Source organism: Athene noctua, chromosome 1 (assembly GCF_965140245.1).
Source record: "Athene noctua chromosome 1, bAthNoc1.hap1.1, whole genome shotgun sequence".
Lineage (NCBI taxonomy): Eukaryota > Metazoa > Chordata > Aves > Strigiformes > Strigidae > Athene > Athene noctua.
Genome location: NC_134037.1, coordinates 1,666,698 through 1,681,238, shown reverse-complemented (window position 1 = coordinate 1,681,238; position 14,541 = coordinate 1,666,698). Strand labels below are relative to the sequence as shown.

At 54.5% G+C, this 14,541-nt stretch overlaps 1 protein-coding gene across 6 annotated transcripts in view; it reads right to left on the bottom strand.

Annotated features, from left to right (window-relative positions):
- OTOF (otoferlin) overlaps positions 1–14,541 on the bottom strand; it is a 108,799-nt gene that overhangs the window by 50,793 nt on the left and 43,465 nt on the right. For 4 of the 6 annotated variants that reach the window (XM_074895396.1, XM_074895397.1, XM_074895399.1 and 1 more), the window contains exons 6-10: positions 12,138–12,224; positions 4,231–4,266; positions 1,856–1,891; positions 899–919; positions 24–71 (exon numbers count right to left, since the gene is read on the bottom strand). The exons of the other annotated variants lie outside the window; for them this stretch is intronic. In XM_074895396.1, coding sequence (XP_074751497.1) covers positions 24–71; positions 899–919; positions 1,856–1,891; positions 4,231–4,266; positions 12,138–12,224 — 228 coding nt within the window. The remainder of the gene's footprint in view (positions 1–23; positions 72–898; positions 920–1,855; positions 1,892–4,230; positions 4,267–12,137; positions 12,225–14,541) is intronic. 6 annotated transcript variants of the gene reach the window in all.

Sequence of the window (14,541 nt, the reverse complement as noted above, 5' to 3'; positions counted from 1 at the left end):
AGGGACGGCAGGAGTCAGGGTACCTGAACGGTAACACGAGATGTCTTTTCTCTTTCCCCTTTGCCTTAGCTCTGCAATCACAAAGAGCGATTCGTTCAGACGTGATTCATCCTGCGGCAGTGACAAAGATCCTTGCCCGCCTTCTCCCCTCAAACCCCCCAACATGCACCAAGCAACCAACCAAACCCAGTCTGCAAGCATGCCAGAGGGAAACCTCACTGCAATAGGACTTCCAAACCCACTGGCAGCCAGGGAACTGGGACAGAGGCAGTGACAGTGCTGGTGGTGCTGGAAGGAGGAGGGTGGAGAGAGAGTGGGGTGAACAAGATAGAACAAGCGGCAGAAAAAGAGCATGGATGGATAAATCGTGCGGCACTGGGCTGGCTGGTGTTAGCACGGATGTATGGAAAGGCAGTATCACAGTAGGATGGACGGATGGATGGAGGGATGGATGATGGAGGGATGGATGAACAGATGGATGGACAGGAATGCAGTGATGGATGGAAAGAAATGCAATGAGATGGGAGCTGTATAGGATTGTACCGAGATGGACTGATGGACAGATTGATGGATGGTGCTAACAGCATATGGATGGATGGATGGATGGATGGATGGGCAGACAGGCAAATATTATCCTTGAAGCTCCTTTGGAAGGTCCCTGAGTGGAAGGAAATATATCCTTGCTGGGCACTGGGGAGAACAGCCTGAATACAAAGAAGCCCTGCTCCCTGGGGAGGAGGGGCTGGGTGGGTCCATTAAGAAGAGGGCAGGAAGAAGTCAGGACCTTTCCCTGGCTCCAGACGCCATGCAGGGACTGGTACACCAACACACGTGTCACATCCATGCACACACCACGCCCAAAGGGCCTGAGGGAAGCACAGATCCCGTGCCCAAGTACCTGAGATCTTCAGGGTCTTCGCTGTTTGGAAGAGACACAACCAGGAGGATGAATGTGAGGAAGAAACGCATCCACCCACCCCAACGTCCCCTCCCACAGCCCAGGGGAGCCAGCCAGGAGAGGGGAAGGGGCTATGGCACCCCCTGGAAGGACCCTCCTGGGCTGCCTCCTTCAGGGCACTGCACTGAACCTCGATGGCACTGCACGGCGAGGTAGAGGAGACATGGTCCCACAGCTCCTTGGAACCATCCAGGTCCTGCTTGCCAGTGGCAGGACAGCACTCTTCTGCAGGTTTCTTCTGCCTCTTCTTCACCTCCCCCCAAAGACTGAGCAGCAGCAATGAAGAACAGACTTACTGGGATGGGTTGGAGCTGGGACCATTCTCCTGGACTCATCCATGCCAGATAAATTTTCTTACACAGATGTGTTCTTACTGACTGGTGCCTTTGGGAGCCCACTAGCCCTACAGGCGAGGGTGATCGTCACCATATTATGTGGGATACAGCTGTACAGAGACCACAGGACCTGCCTCTCCTTTGCAGTGTGACATGGAGGAGGTTTGCAAGTGTGACCAGGGCCCACAGAAAGCTCCTGGAGCACCGGGCTCCTGTGCTGCCGTTCAGCAATTCCTCCCCTGCAGGCTTCAGCTCCAGCTTCAGAACATTCACGTCTGCTCTCCTGCACTTGCTGAGTTCTGGGATGCTGATGCATGAAGCACTGGCTTCACCCAGGTCTGGACCACCTCTCCTGCTCTCCTGGCTTAAATGTGGGTATTCATTTGAATTAAGGAAGATTTGGAGCTTAAACCAGACTGGCCTGTATCCCAAACCCTGGGTGTATTTATGCCTGGACATATTTGTGGGATGTGGGGTGACTGGGATGGGCAGGGACGAGAGCACCACCACCCCCCCGCCCCCCTCAAAAGCCAAGACCCCACCAGTGATGACATTTTAGTACCTTGCTACTGACTTGTATCCATCGTTAAACTTAATCCTGAGTGAAGCACCAAAGAGAGAATAAAAAAAAAAAAACAAACCACAAAAACAAGCAGTGTCAGGCTTTTTGAAGCAGCCCACCCGCAGCAAGAGAAACGTTGACGTGGTGAGTGCAGGGACATCCCTTCCAAGGAGGGGTGGTGGGGTGTCCCTGCCACAGGGTGCTCCAAGAGAGCTGATGGGTGATATCTGTGTGCACCCAGCCAAGGTGCTCACACCCACCCCAGGAAAAACCCAGCGGGTGGCAGGATCTGCACCTTCTGGCACAGGGCACAAGAGCTGGCACCACCCTGGCACCGCCAGCGTCGTCCATTGCTCCTGCTAGAGCTGGAAGATCTCCTACACGGGAACAGTTTGAAGGCCAGTCTAGATCAAAGGTGCTATTTCCCAGGAAATATCTCAAGCTGCTGGAGGCTCTGCCCTGGGACTCACAGCAGCACCCAGCCCACTGCCTGAATGCCTTTCCCTTTACCTGCTTTTCAGGGCCCTCAGGATGTATTTTTTCAAGAAATTCAACAGTACATTGGAGGGGTTACACAAAGGATGGCGGGAACTCGACATGGACTGATAGTCTTTGGGAGATGATGTCACTTTTTTTTTGCTCAGGACAAAAAGGATCCCAAAATTTCCTGGTTATGCTGATGGAGGTGCTGGTCTGATGTGTGACATCCCTAAGATGTCTGCCCAAACGCCACACTTGAGTTAGCAATTTCAGACCCTCCTTGGACACGGAGGTTACAGAATCCCGGAATCATTCAGGCTGGAAAAGCCCCTCGGGATCAGCAAGTCCAACCCTCAGCCCGATTCTACAAAGTTCTCCCCTACCCCACATCCCCCACAGCTCATCCCAACACCCTGAAACCCCCCCAGGGATGGGGACTGCCCCCTCCCTGGGCAGCCTGTGCCACTCTCGGACCACTCTTGCTGGGAAACATTTTCTCCTCCTGCCCAGCCTGAGCCTCCCCTGGGGCAGTTTCCAGCCGTTCCCTCTTGTCCTGTCCCTGATCCCCTGGGAGCAGAGCCCAGCCCCAGCCTCTCTGCAATGTCCTGTCAGGAGCTGCAGAGAGGGATGAGGGCTCCCCTCAGCCTCCTCCTCCTCACACTGAACACTCCCAGCTCCTGCCCTGCCTCCTCACAGGATTGATTCTCCAGCCCTTCCCCAGCCTCGTTGCCCTCCTCTGCCCTCGCTCCAGCCCCTCCAGATCTCTCTGGGATTGAGGTGCCCAAACATGGACATCCTAAGTGCATAAACATCCCTTGGGAGATTCCTCTTTCTTTTGACCATAGGGGCAACCAAGGAAGATTGGGATCATAGCAAGAACCTTGCTGAGCTTCCGAGGGCGATGCAGGATGGTGCTGGGATGCACCTCACAGCACTAATTTCTACCTCTCTATAGCCACAGCAGCTCTGGAAAGCCATCATGAGCAGCAATAGCTCCCAGCAATTGCACCACAGGCCGACTAGCGAGGTGGCGAGGCCTGCCAGAAGCAGAGTCTTGCCCCTCCCGGACTCCTGTCATGGGTATCTTCATTGCCAAGTTCAACTCCAGTGCTTGGCAATGACCCCAGCTTTGGAGCAAATGACCCACGGGGATAATTAGCAGCAGGCGGAGGGTTGAACCCAGTCAGACGTGTCTTGGATCCGCCAGGTACGCACAAGAAAAGGCACCATCAATAATTCACCATGACCAGATTGCTTTCGGCCGCAGAGCTCTGTCCCACCCATGAATATTTCAAGGCCAACAGGTATCAGGTGATGCTTCTCGGGATCTCAGTTTCAAGGTCGCCAGGAGCCGTGACGTGCACAGCTCTACCCCATCCAAGTTTGGGCAGTCCCTGCTCTCCCTGAGCCGCCTTTGGAAGGGCCCATCTCCCCTTACTGGGCACAGAGGGAATCCAAGGGCACATCTGTAGCGGTAAATAAAGGGATCAGGGCTCATTCTCTGGCCATGACACGACTTGTGTCCCACAGGGAAGGTCCCTTCCCTCCCCAAACTGCATCCAGGCTACCTGGTGGGGGGGGTGGTCCCTGGTCTATCCCAGTCCCTGTGCTGTCACAAACCATCCCAGCACCGGCTGCGCCAAGGCCATGCCAGGGACCGTGCTAACCACCTGCCGATGGGAAGATGCCCCCGCCCGTGGCCTGGCTTGCTGCATCAAACAGATGCTGCGGAGGGTGAGGGGGCTCCTAGCCTGTGAGCCCCAGGCAAACACTTAAGTCTGGACTTAACAGATCTGGCTCTCCAAGTTTTGACATTTAAGCCTGGATTTAAGGAGGCGGTTTCTGGAGCCTTAGCACCGCAGGAGCAGGATTTTGGGGCTGATCTGGGTATTTACCTAGCGTGCTGATCTTCTTCTGCATCATCTCCAAGGCTGGGGCATTTACAGAGAGAGAGGGGAAGAATAGTGTGATATGAAGATAGAGGGATCTTCCAGCGTATCCGCGTTTTCACAAACAGCTTGATTAGCTTCAGTACAGGAAAAACTTCAGGACACACCAGCACAGCAAACCACTCCATGCAGGTCTGAAAACCCACAACACCTGACACCGGGCTGAGCCTCCCTCTGCCACGCACGACACTCCTGGCTGCTCCTGCAGGGTCCATGCATGACCCAGACTGGTTTTCTGTGGCTATTTGAACTGGCCCCCTCCACCCTGACCTCCTGCGTCCCCTCCTCCCTTCTGCTTGGGGAGAATTTGGTCAAAGAGAAAAGCTGCTTAGGCTGGAAAAATCTGTGTTGGGTCGGTGCTGTACCCTGTGCTGGGCTGCCTGGAAGGGGGGAAGACGATTTATCAGCTGCTTTGCCCTTGGAAAATCCTGCCATCACCCCATCCTGGCTGATTGCATCAAGCTAGGCTTCAGCTATCCCAAAGCACACCAGCTCCCTCCCCAGCAGAAACCCGAGGCCAATATAACACAAACGATTATCACAGCTTGCAAACTCAGGCCCCATCCTGCAGAGCCGTGCAGCAGCCTCAGGGGGATACAGCACCGCTCTAAGGGCCAGAGAACAAAGCTCGGATGGTTTTAGCATCACTGGTCCAAGGCATTTCTGCTCCCAGCCCAGAGCAGACCCTGGAGGTGCTGGGAAATGAGGTTGAGCTCCTGCATGTCATGATCTGGGGAAAGCCATGGAATTGCTCTCAGGTGGCCACTTCAAGCAAAGCACAGGGGTCCAGTTTACATTAATGACAAAAGTCGCCCTCTTAACATCAAGCAGAGATGTCTGTCTGCGGGACTGCAGGAACGTGAGGGTCAAACACACATAGAGACACCCTGCAAAGGAGGGAGAGAAGATGAGGATGCCTTGTGTCAGAGCAAGGGATCACCCAGGATCCAGCACTGGTCAAGGGGGATGCCCTAACAGGTATAAGAAGAAAAAAAAAAAGTCGTCTTTTTGTCCCAAGTCCTTGTGTTCCCAGCACAACCCCTGCTTTCTCAGGTGCTCCCATGTGCTGAGCTCCATTTGCAGGGACCAGATTTCTTCTGGGGGGCAGGAGCCAGAGCCCAGCATGATGTTACTGCAGTTAAGGCTGTTTCTCCCCAAACCATGTCACTTTAGCACTCTTTGATGTGTGAGACCATCTTGCTGGGGACTTTTTCAGCTGGGGTGCTAATGTCTTTCCTCCTCCTCCCTTGTGCCAGCTGCCTTCTCCCTGTCTTCTCTCCAACCAGCCACCAGCTTGCCTGGCAAAACACAGAGGCAGCCCACGTGGGAAAAGGCAAGCAGGCAGAACCGGTCAGCAGAGCCTTACTGCTGGGTTTCAGCTTTGGTGGGGCTTTGATCTGCTGGTAGCACCAAAGCCCAGACACCTGCGTGGTGGGAACCTGGTGCAGAGACACCCCAGTGGCTCTGCGGGGGCTGGACCGAACGCGGCGTGCGGGTGGATCTGGTTCCTCTGGTACTGGCAGCCTGAGGTGAGGTCCTGGAGCACAACGCCCAAAAGCCTTGATGGAGATTTGGAGGCTGGGGCACTGCTCTGCTCCGTGGGCAAGGGGCAGGGCTGTCCCGGGCTGTGGTGGCTCTGCTGGGGTGCAGAGGGCTGTACCTCTGCCAGCAGACCTGCGGAACCTCCGTGATCTCTGCGCTGAACTATCTCGGAGGTGTCTGCCTCCGAGTCCCAGCAGACTGACCAGGAGGAAGAGGAGGGCACCAGCTCTCAAAGCTGGGAGCGGGTGGGAAGAAAGGCAGAGCAAGGAAGGAAGATGCCCGAGATCATAGCAGAGGTTATTTGAAAGTTGGGAGTTAAACCAGGTCCCTGTGCCTGTGGACAGACATTTTATCAGGGCCTGCAGGAACAGGAGAAGGGCTGATGGATTTAAATTAAAAGAGGGAAGATTTAGATGAGAACTAAGGCAGAAATTGTTCCCTGTGAGGGGGTGAGGCCCTGGCACAGGCTGCCCAGAGAAGCTGTGGCTGCCCCCTCCCTGGAAGGGCTCAAGGCCAGGTTGGACGGGGCTTTGGGCAACCTGGGCTGGTGGAAGGTGGCCCTGCCCGGGGCAGGGGGTGGCACTGGAGGGGTTTAAGGTCCCTTCCAGCCCAAACCAGTCTGGGATTCGATGTCTCCAGAGCTGTAGACTGGCTTGGCCCATGCTCCCTTAGGCTGCTCCTGTGACACTGAGGGGACAGAAAAAGCCATGCCTTGTTAATCCCCCTCTCTTGACCTTTCCCTCCCTGCTCCTCTGCCCACTCCTGAGCCCAGATCCAGCTGCCCTGACCCAAACTGTCCCTGTTCTGTTCAGGAAGGATGGGCCAGGGGGTTCCTCGGGCTGGAGGAAGGGCACCCCGGGGCACGCTCAGGTCTGTGATGCTCTTGGCACAGCCGCAGAGAAGGGATGGGGGGGATGAGGATGAGGATGGCCAGGATAGCAGAAGCCCTCCCCAGCCACACTGAAACCTGTTTTGGAAGTGAAGGTCTGGCAACATCAAAACTTTCTCGTCTTTTTATTCTTTTAGTGCAATTTTGTCTTGGGCCTGGGATCTGTAACTGATGGAAAAGGAAGGACCTTCAAAAGGAGCCAGGGCATTTTTGTTCACATGAACAAAAAAAATTTAAACAAAATGAGCCCTTTTCTTTGGCTCAAAAGGATTCACATCAAAGTGCCCTTTGATTCTTTTCAAAAATGAAATGTCTTTTCTTTCTTTTTTTCTTCCCCTGTTTTATTCATGGAAAACTCCAGCACAGGTTTCCTACAGCCCAGGCCAGGCTCAGCTTTGCACTGTGCCTCAGACATTTCTCAGAGCATCCTGTCCTCCCGTGCAAAATCCTCCCAGCACCAGGGGAGCTCAGTGAAAACAGCATTAAAATGCCATTAACAGCTTCAGGGGTGCAATGTGCCAGGGGATCGATCTCAGGACATCCCTCCCAGGGATGGGACAGTGTCCCAATATTCCCCGCATCTCCTTCTCCCTGCTGCAAACTTGCGTGGACGCATCTAGCCCCGTTATCCCTGGAAAACCTGCCTCATTTAAACAGGTTTGCTCAACTGCTGCAACCTCCCTCTCTTGAACTTCACAACCTCACTCATCCATGACTTGCACAAGCAGGGACCCCTACTGCTGGGGGGAACCTCTCCCCCCACAGCCAAGACCCAGCCAGGCTGACCAGTGAGTGGCTCTGCCCCGGCATCCTGGGAGGAGAGGAGAGAGGAGAGAGGAGAGAGGAGAGAGGAGAGAGGAGAGGAGAGGAGAGGAGAGGAGAGGAGAGGAGAGGAGAGGAGAGGAGAGGAGAGGAGAGGAGAGGAGAGGAGAGAGGAGAGGAGGCTGTCAGAATAAGAAGAGCTATTAGAACAAACTGGAGGTGGCCATGCTGTGCCTGGGGAGGGTGCCCCAGACACAGTGGTCCCCAGGGACCCCTCTGAACCCCCCCCACTCCCCTGGTGTCAGGAGTGTTGGGAGTGCAGCAGCTCTCTCTGGAGCCCCTCTGAAGAAGCGTTGCGAAGAGATCACGATTAGCACCCAGTGGGACTCGGCTAGTTAAGAGTCTGGCTAATTTTGATAACAGATCTAACGTTCAGGTGTAATAGAAACAAGGGAATGATGGCCTGTCTTTAATAAATACACAGCCTTACAGCTTCAGTTAGTGGAATAATAAAAGCAATGCCTTAATTGGCTCTTTCAATGCCTTAATTTGCCATTAATTAACTTGGACTGTCTGTAGGCATTTCTGAGATGGGAATTGTCTCACTAACCTTGAGCCATTTAAGCTTCAGGTGGAGAGTGAACCTCCGTTCTAGGATCCTCCACATTCACCGGAGAAGCAGAGTGGATGGGGGATCCTCCCCCTGCCTCCAGCCTGGGTCTGGGAGCGGGCAAACAGCCCGTGAAGATGCCCCACTGCTCTCCATTTAACCCTGAGGGAGCCCAGGAAGGTTGCTTAGAAAAGACATTGCATATTCGGATGGCAAAAATTAAAAGCCGTTGTAGGGGGTGGAAAAAAATCCCCAGAGGTGGAGTTGGGACTATGCTGATAGCAACGGGTTTGTGGTATTGGCAAGGTTAAATTCCAATAACGATGCTGCCTCTGCATGAAAGCACTGTCCGTGCAACCAGAGGATGAGCCCAGGCTCCCGAGGGATCCATCAGCAGGCAAGAGTCAAGCCATAAGGAAGCAGAGCTGAGGGCTGAGTTTTAAAAATATTTCCAGCAAGGCAACAGCCTCCAACAAACTGCTTCCTGCAGGTCTGCTGACTGCAGCCTTCCTTCTCGGTGTGCTGTGTCTCTGCCTGAATCACTAACGGGGAGCTGGGGGGGTGCTCCTGGCTCTTGGGTACTTCTCCTTGCCATGGAGGAAAAGACAGCAAAAAGGGCTTTGCCAGGAATCCTCCTGGGACTTTACGGCCCATCCCTTAGGGATTTGTTCCTACTGCTGAGGGCAGGCTGGCCCAGGACTTGCTTTGCTAAGGGAGAGAAGGGAGACGAGGATGGAGCACGTCTGCTATGAGGACAGGCTGAGAGAGTTGGGGTTGCTCAGCCTGGAGAACAGAAGGCTCCGGGGAGACCTTTTTGTGGCCTTTCCATGCTTAAAGGGGGCTTATAAGAAAGATGGGGACAGATTTTTTTGCAGGGCCTGTAGCGATAGGAAAAGGGGCGATGGTTTTCTACTAAAATAGAAGAGAATCAGACTACGTGTAAGGCAGAAATTCTCCCCTGTGAGGGGGGTGAGGCCCTGGCACAGGCTGCCCAGAGAAGCTGTGGCTGCCCCCTCCCTGGAAGGGCTCAAGGCCAGGTTGGACGGGGCTTTGGGCAACCTGGGCTGGTGGAAGGTGGCCCTGCCCGGGGCAGGGGGTGGCACTGGATGATCTTTAAGGTCCCTTCCAGCCCGAACCAGTCTGGGATTTGATGACGAAGCACGGACTGGCAAAGAGAGGGTAAATCTGGCACCCCTTGCTCACTGCTGTGTAACAGCTCAGTGACACCCCAAACATCCCCACCAGCCTTCCCTAGAGCACTGGGTGCCTCCTTGGGCAGCCTGGGCAACTCCTGGACATCAGGACCTCCCCACCACTGCAGGGAGGTGACCCTGGCTAGTACCAGGCCAGCCCCCTGCATCTGCCTGCACGCAGGCCTGAGCCTCGACGTAAAAAGGCAACGTCTGAGTCCAGGCAGAAGTTCAGCGAGCTTCAGGCTACGGCTCAACAGCAAAGGTGGTGCAAGGCTTGGAGCCATCTCCTCTGGTGGGCAGCGTGTGGTCCCACTGTGAACCGCAAGTGATCCAGTATTGAAAAACACATAAATAAAAGCTCGGAGTGGTTATTTATTTACTGCTCGACTGTTTTAGCCTGGTGGCTCCATGCCCTGACGGGGCCGTTGGCTTGGCCCGGCCAGCCGGGGTGTTGGCAGAGAGGAGCGGTGGGAGCGAGGAGGGATGCTGGCAGCAGAGGGACCTCTCTCAGCCTCCCATCACTGCAGCATCCAGCCACAGCGAAGGCTTTTCCCCAACCCCTGCCCATATGGGCTCCTCTTTGACTGAAACAGCAAATTCAGGCTGCATTTACAGTTTTTTTCTGCCTTTTATTGTCTCAGAGCCCAAACCTCACCTGTGCTTGCATTTGGACCATTTTTTTACCCTGTACGAATTTGTGCATCCCCTGTCTCACTCTCTCACCCAAGATTTTGTCCAGAAAACAAAAGAATTCACCTTGTACAAATATCTTCCATGAACTGAAGTTGTTGATCCGGGCATGGAGGAGTTACAAAACCAAATAAGTTATTTCCCTCCAAGACTTGTGTCTTCTCCTGACAGCACGGGGACTGAGCCCGGCTCCAAATAACTCTGATTTGCCAAGAAAGGTTGGATCAGATGATCCTTGAAGTCCCTTCCAACCTGGTATTTGACGATTCTATGCTATAATCCCCACTGCCAGCACAGGTGCCCAGCACGTGTCTCGCCAGCATCACTGACACCTCGATTAGGCTGCAAGGGAAGGGCTGAGAAGTGCTTTGGCAAGCCCAGCACTATTTCTATATTCCTTGTTGTTGTTGCTGCTTTTCCTATTTCAAGGTCTGTTTGTTTCCCCCCTTCTGCATCCCCTCAGGAAAGGGATCAGATGAATAACAAAATAATGTCCCTAATGAGCCAGGGGAGGAGGTAAACAGCTTTGTGATGGAGACAACACTGACAGAAAGCCCGTGGAAATCCAGGGAGATCTTTCCACCGCCTTCATTCGGATTCAAAGCCACCCCAGGGGGACAAAGACTGTGAAGACACACAGAATTCCAGCTAAAGGGGCTGCTAAGAAGATTTCAAGTCCAACTTTTTCCCCAAGGGGGATCAGCTCGGCCTGAGCCACCCCTCAGATGTGCATCCAGCACCTCCAGGGACAGGAGCTGAGCTCCCTCACAGTCAGACCTGGGGATTCTCTTCCCTTGTCCCTCCAATACAGCTCACTGCCTTGCAGAAATCTGTTTTTTGTCTGTCCTGTGCCAAAATGATGAGCAGCTTATCCCAAACCTGACCTAACCCTGGAAGGCAAGGCGAGAGCTGGACTTGGCTTCCCCGGTTTAGCCAGGTCCCAGGTCCGTGTGGCTCTCCACCTCAGCCCCAGCCCAGCAGTGGTACCCGCGGGCACTGCACCCTTGTCAGAACAATTCAGCTCTTTCTTCATCTCCAGACATCCTAGATGCATCTCCATCCTGGGGCACGTGCAGGAACAAACCCATTTCTGGAGTGTCCTGCTGGCTGTGCGTGTGCTACAGCCACGTAGCTCTGTGCTACGAAATTAAAAGTTCCAGGGCACCCTCCCTGCCTTTGCAGCCAAACCGCCTGGCACACATGGCACCCACACTAACACTTCCCTTCCAAAGAAAGAGTTTGGGTGGGCAAAGCCTGATCTGCCCTTTGGGACCGGCCTATGGCTGTTGAACCCCCCTGGCCCTGCCTGAGGATCGTTTGGGCCAGCACTCGGTAGCCAAAACCTTCTCAGAGACTGTCCTAATAATTAACTAAGGTTAGGGGCACTGTGGATGCTTGGCCTGGCACTGTCTAATTAATGAGACTTGGCAGAGGTGTTTACCACTACAGATGTGGCCATAAATTCCCGTGACAGAGAGTCAATATCTTCACACTAATGGAGCTTGAGGCGCTCGGTGACGGGCTGCATGGGGAGCTGCTCTGAGAAATGAGCTCCCCACAAGAGCCGTTGTGTAGAACAACCTCCCTCACGGGCTTTCTGCCATCACTGGCCCCACACGAGTTGAGAACCCCCCCCAAAACGCTCCTTCCTTTGGCTGAGCTGCTCTCCAAGGCATTAGGTTGGTCCCTGGGTTTTATCTGAACTTCTCTTTTTGCAGCTCCCCCCCCCCCCAAACTCTTCCTGGCACACGGTGGGGGACAACTCACAGCACTGCAAGAAAAGCCACTGCAAACAGAAATCAGACCTTCATGCACAACACAAGGAGCCCGTCCCCATGCACTGGACGTGGCTGATCTCTGGTGCTGGGGACAGGCGTGTGGTGGGACCTGGAGAAGGAAGGGGGGCTCCAAGGTGACGGCAGTACCCCCATTGCAGCCTCACCCCGAGGCCCCTTCTCCACCCTGGGTTCCAGCACCTCTCCCGAGCATCCCTTCCAAGGAGGCTTTTCCAGCTGCTCCATCACTTCTCCCCACCAGCCCTCCTGCAGCCAAGAACTGGGACTCCAGGGACAATGCTCGTGGGACATCCCTAGGGACAAGGCAGGAGCAACACAGCACTGCAAACCCCACTGCCACCAGCACGAGCGGGCGCTGCCTGGCTCCCTACCTCGTGTTGAGGGATCCCTGGCTAAGGGTGTCCCCCTCTCCCAGAAGTTCGTCTTCGCTGTGGTAATACATCTCGTCCTCTTCCATCCTGCGAGGGTGGGGACAGAGCAAACATCAGCCCCTTCCCTCCAGCGGGGGTGACGTTAATGACCACGGCCCGTGGCACTGGCAGAGGGGAGCGCAGGGCAGCGAGACACTGCCAAGCCTTGACACCCCCCTGCGCTCCAGCGACCTGCTGTGGGACAAGGCTCCGAACCAGAGGACGTGGGGAAGCTCCCGGGGACAAAACCAGCAGCTGAAACCGGTTTTAGTGCTGTTGTCCCCGTGCGAACTTGCGGGGGACAGTGGGACCAGCACACCTTGGTTTTTTTGGCGTGTCTGCTCAGGGACGCTCCTCCCTCTCGCCCTTTCAGAGCCGTGTATCAGCCGAGTGCACAGCCTGGGAGCCAGGGTGTGAAGCGACAAGAAGGGGCTACAACGATTGTCTTGGCTACGCCGGGGCTGATGGGCCCCGCTCGGGGCTTGCCCGGTGTAAGCCCTGTGTAGAAAGGGATTTAGTTTTTCTAAACCATCATGGACTGAAGCCAAATATCAAGGGACTTTCACCGAACTGGGACCACCAGGAACCGCTGTCCCAGCTGCTCAGAGACCTGTGGGGGAAATGCAGGACAAAGGTCTTTGCCACAGCATCATTTTCAGATCTACAGCACCATTTTCAGATGTCACCGCACCATTTTCAGATCCACAGCACCATTTGCAGATGCCACAGCACCATTTGCAGATCCACAGCACCATCTTCAGATCCACAGCACCATTTTCAGATCCACAGCACCATTTTCAGATGCCACAGCACCATTTGCAGATCCACAGCACCATTTGCAGATCCACAGCACCATTTTCAGATCCACAGCATCATTTTCAGACGCCACAGCACCATTTTCAGACGCCACATCACCATTTGCAGATGCCACAGCACCTTTTGCAGATGCCACAGCAGTATTTAGCCTGCATACATCCTGCTGCCTGTCTGTAAACCATTGCATTTATTTCTGCTCTCAAACAGGAAGGATTTTTCACCAACCACGTACAAACCAACCCCAAAAAGTCCTTCTGCTCAGCACAGCCAGCACTGCTCAGCAGCCTTCAGCCAGGACACAGCCCTGTGCACCTGGGCAGGGGTGCTCAGCAAACCACACACCTCCTCTTAAAAGCTGCCCCCAGGTGGGATCTGCCAGGCTAAATGTGGCTGTCCTCACCCTCCAGCTGAGCTGGTCATCTTAGGCTTAACTTACAGACCCTGGAGACCTAGTTCAGAGCCTCAGTTCATCCAACGCCCTGCTGCAGGCGACGCAGCAGCCACGCAGCATTAACCCCCTCTCTGGTGAGAGTGGAGTCACATCCCCACCACACTGCCCGCGGGGCGCGGGCAGGACGCTCGCTTCCCAACACACAGGGCTGACAGACAGACTGAAACCCGCTCTGCAAGCCGGGCTTTGCCAGGTACATTGCCCTCCCATCCCTCTTAAATCCTTCAGCCTCTTCCCTGTACAGCAACATCACGGTCCACTGAGCTGGGAAACGAATCTGCACTTTCAATTTGCTTGAAAATTCACAGGTTTCAGCCCAATTCACATGGTTAATTAACTGCCTAGAAGTGATGCCGAGTGACTGGAGATATCTTCCCTCAATCTTGCACAGTGGGGAAAAAGAGATTTTGCCCTTATATGGCCACAATAAAGAGCTAAACCCAGACAGAAAGCAACTGCTACTGAAGCACACAATTGCATAAACCCGGCGGGGGGGATGTACGGCTGCAGCAGCGCCCGAGATGTCAATGCTGTTATAAAAGCAGCCGATTCCCGGAGCACGTTTGGATTCACACGTCCAGGCTGGGCTCCTGTGTGGATTTGGAAACACAAGGGCTGTCCTTTGATCCACCAGCACTTTGCAAGCCCTGGACAAGGGCTGTGCTCATCCCGGGAGAGCGGTGGGTGACCCGAGGACACAGCTCTGCCAGGCCTGCCCGCACTCTCTGCCTGTCCCCCCCTCCTAAAGTCTCTCTCCTCTTCCAGTTGAAGCCTTTCCATGAGACTTCTAGCAAGTTCAAGACTTGGATGTCTCCGCTCTTCCAACTGAAAGAAGCCAATGGGTTCAAGAGCTACTGGAGTGGAGATCAACAGACAAAATCACTCCCGTGGGCAACACAATTACAGAGACTATGTAAAGCTGCCGCAAAATCTGGCTTGGCAGCCTGTGAAGCAGAAATATTTATACACAAAACTCTGTTGCCTGAAGAGCTACATGAGGATTTGAGCACAGGGTTCAAAGGGCCCGTGATGGTGTGGGCTGAATCTGGCCCAGCATCGCGGGGACCTCAGCGCCCGTCCGTGCCTTGGCCTGGTGGC